At 54.1% G+C, this 3671-nt stretch overlaps 1 protein-coding gene across 1 annotated transcript; it reads right to left on the bottom strand.

Moving 5' to 3' along the window:
* Positions 1 to 253: 253 nt before the first annotated feature.
* Positions 254 to 1277, bottom strand: LOC102532352 (putative N-acetyltransferase 8B). The gene has a single exon (XM_006219632.4). It carries the CDS (start codon positions 956 to 958, stop codon positions 254 to 256), a length of 705 nt encoding a protein of 234 aa, XP_006219694.1. The 5' UTR covers positions 959 to 1277.
* Positions 1278 to 3671: the final 2394 nt, after the last annotated feature.

Genomic DNA, 3671 nt, shown 5'->3' with positions numbered 1-3671 from the left:
ACCCACAGACTCATGCGCTAAAAAGAGTTTATTATTAATTTTTGGTTGTATTTTAGGCAACATTCTCGTGGCACTAGATAAATGAAACAGTAGCAACCCCGAAAAAGACTGAATAGAGCAGAGCCATTACATCCACCAACGCCGTCGGGTTTCCAAAGCGATTAGGTTTTTCTGTGCTGTCACCGTGAGACTTCCGGGTTTGCACGTTACTGCAGCGGAGCCAGTCCTTCCTGACTGATCCACAGGGAACAGATCACAGGCCCCCTGCCTGCCCCAGTGCCTCAGAGACCTGAGCAGAGGGGAGGCGGTAGGTAAACTGGATGGAAGGGAGAGCGACTAGCCTGTGGATCATGGAGAAGAAGAACTGGCCCGTCTTCTGGAAGCCCATGCGCTGGTAGAGGGCCAGGGCGGAGTACTGCAGCGCACTGGTGCTGAGGACCACTTCACGGTAGCCCTGGTCCCGTGCGAACTGCAGGACCGCCCTGACCAGTGCTTTCGCGATCCCCTGGCCGCGGTGCTCCGAGGCCACACTCAGGTGAAGCAGCTCCAACTGCTCCTTTCGCACGGCGTGCTTCTTGACAGGCAGTGCTCCCACCATGCCCACCACCTGCCCCTCGGACTCCGCCACCCAGAAGCAGGAGCCACTCTCACTGAAGTAGGATTCGCTGATGTCAGACATGTCGGTGTGCAAAGACATGACTTTAAACTGGATCCAAGGGTATTTGGCAAGGAACCTCAGGGCAGCTAGGAGGCCGAGGCTGGCCACGAGGGCCAGGACCCAGGAGCCAGAGACCACGAACAGGGCGAAGGGCCCTCCAAGCAAGAGCACAAGGGTACGGGGCAGCTTCAGGATGTGGCGGAAGGCGGTGGGGATGTGCTCAGTCATCCCTTCGGAGAACAAGGCCACGACCCATTTGCGGTCACTTTCCCTGTATTTGCGGATGTGGTAAGGAGCCATGGGAGGCTTCTGTGTCTGAATCTCGAAGTTCAGGAGGAGAGCCAGGCTTCCCTGTACACCTTCCCAGCAGCCCTGGGGGAGAGAGAGGAAGCCAGGTGAGTGGCCCCATCCTCCCGCCTCCCAGGAGTGGGCGGCTCTGCTCAAGGATGTGTCTTTCTGCTTCTACCCAAGAGAATGTGGCCACAGCCACTGGCAGAAGGCGTCGGGTCAGAGAGACCTGTGTTTGATGCCGGCTCCGCGCGCAACCTTGGGTGTGTTATGTAATCCCTCTGAGACCCACCTTCTGAAGTGAGGATTTAATAAAATAACATGTATAAGCTCTGGCTATAAGGCCTCCTCCCCTCCCCTCTCTCTCTTTTTGCTCGCTCTCCTCTCAGCTTCTCCACACATGAGGGTGGCAGCATGCTGCAGCCAAGCCTGTCCCCCACCCTTTGGTCCCTCTCCCAGGGACTGCACACTGCAAGACTCCTGTGTTTCCAAACACAAGTTTCAGCAAAGGCTCCTTCCCCCTCGATGGCAAATTTTTAGGCTGTTGAGGTGGCATAAGAGCCAAACACCAAAAATGGCCCAGCCTTGAGAGCCAGAGGAGGGTCTGGAGCTCCAGGCCACACTCAGAGCACTGTCCTTCCACCCACGTCCTCTCACCTGCACAAGAGCCTTGAGTGTCCGGGGCAGCCTCAGCCTGGCCTCTGTCCTCAGCCTCCGACTGGCATCCAAGAGAGAGTGTGCAGAGCCCGCTCCACTTCTGGGGATCAGGGCCTGGAGGGCCACCCCATTGGCTGGCTCTGGACGTTTGTTAATCATAAACCCCAGGATGAAGGAGCCAGGCTATGATAGCCCAGGCAGCCAGTTCTCCATTCTCTGATCACTGGGGGATTAGCCTGGAGTGAGGGCCACAGGGTCTGGGACCGCTCATGGGTCCTCACGCTTGTGGACGGCCGACACTCCCCCGCCGTGGCAGCTCACCTGGCGCCTTGGTGCGCTCTGCTGTCCACCTCGGCCCCTCCGCACCGCTGCTGTGGACCTAGGGAATGCTCCTCACCCCCTGTGCTCTATCATCACAGGCTGGAGTCCAAGTCCTCAGCCTCAGCACACAAGGTCCTTCACAGCAGGGCGGGGACGGCAGGGGCCTGGCCATGCAGGGCCTATCATCAGGTTAAGGAGTTTGGAGTCTCTTCCAGGAGCAGCAGGAGGCCACTGCTGTGCTTTTAGCTGAGGAGAACAGTAACCAGAGACGGGGGTGCGTGTGTGTGGTTCATGTGTGTTACTCTACCTGCACGTGCAGAATGGTTTGGAGGAGGTGGAAATGGAAGCATATAGCCCCCGCCCCCCAGAGGCTAGTGCAGCAATCCAGGCAAAAGAAGGGCCTCTAGGTACAGATGTGCAGGTTGCTCACTGCGCAAGAACACCTTGCCAAGGAGGGCAAGTGGGGACTAGAATCAAGCCTGCTCTGCTCACCAGACCACGAGCTCTGGCACAGAGCTGAGTCTGGCCAAAGAAAAAGTCACCTTTTTCTTACTTGCTCAAAGGCATTGCTGCCCCCTGAACTGTGCGTCCGATTAGGTTGTGTCTGTGTGAAGGAGGGTTGCCTTGTTCTGTGTTCACAAAGAGCCATGTAGGCCAGCAGGAGTTAGGAGAGAAGTCAGTGGCTTGGGTGTGACCTGGCCTGCTTGGAGGTACATTTTAGGGGCAGAAATGGCAGGAGTTAGTGACGATCCAAGGATGAAGGACGGGTCAGCAATGGCAGCCAGGTTTCTGGCAGGAGCGTCTAGGAGGACACTGGGGAGAGACCAGGCTAGGAGAGAAAGATCATGACGGCCTCAAAGGTGTCATCCTGGCAGCTGGAATCCAGGGCTGGTGGCCGAAGGCTGCCGGAGCTCCAGATCTTTGGCACCCAGCAAGGCCACAAAAGTTTACCAACCTGGGTGCTAAACCATGGCTGTGTTACATCCTTTTCAGTACACTTTTAACATTTTTCTTTAAATATTTCAATGGTAAGCAAAATGTGAACTAGGACTCCGAAGTGCAGTCGAGTATCCTTAATGAGTCTCTCTAATATTAACTAGTCAGAAACCAAATGGTCAAGCTGAGGGGCCAGAGGTCTGTGATCTGTCCCTGCCCTCTCTTTCCTGTATTCTCACCCGGCTTCTGTGGGTCCCTCAACACCCATGGCCTGGGTGTACCTTCAGGCCTTTCAGCTTTGCTCATAGCCTTGAACAATGATGACCAGGATTTACTGACATGGAAAAACAGTTGTCAAAAGAGAGCACCAAGCTGTGAAATGTTATAAAATAGTATGTTTTCATTCATTTTTTGGAAAAACATAACAAAAGTAACTTATACCCAGCAGTATGCCGAGAGAAGGTCTGAATGGTTAGACCAGACGTCAGCAGCGGTCTCTCCGGATGGAGGATCTGTGGGTGATTCTGTGTAAGAGGTGAAGTCTGGAAGTCTCAGCCCAGGCTCTTGGCCCTGCTTTCAGATGATGAACCTGAGGCTTGGGGATCTGCCTGTCTCTGCCTCAGCCAGCTCTTGAGTCTAAAGAGACCCCACTAAGATTGGGCTCTCCTACAGTTAAGGCAGGTGTGTTATTTTATTCTATTATTTTATTTTTAATTAACTATTTAAATGTGTACAATTCAGTGGCATTTAGTACATTCACAATGTTGTGTAACCACCACTTCTATCTATATAAAGCATTTTCATCACCCCT

The sequence above is a fragment of the Vicugna pacos genome, chromosome 15 (genome assembly GCF_048564905.1).
Source record: "Vicugna pacos chromosome 15, VicPac4, whole genome shotgun sequence".
NCBI lineage: Eukaryota > Metazoa > Chordata > Mammalia > Artiodactyla > Camelidae > Vicugna > Vicugna pacos.
Note: the sequence above shows the minus strand (reverse complement) of the source record. Positions and strands in the feature narration are given on the sequence as shown.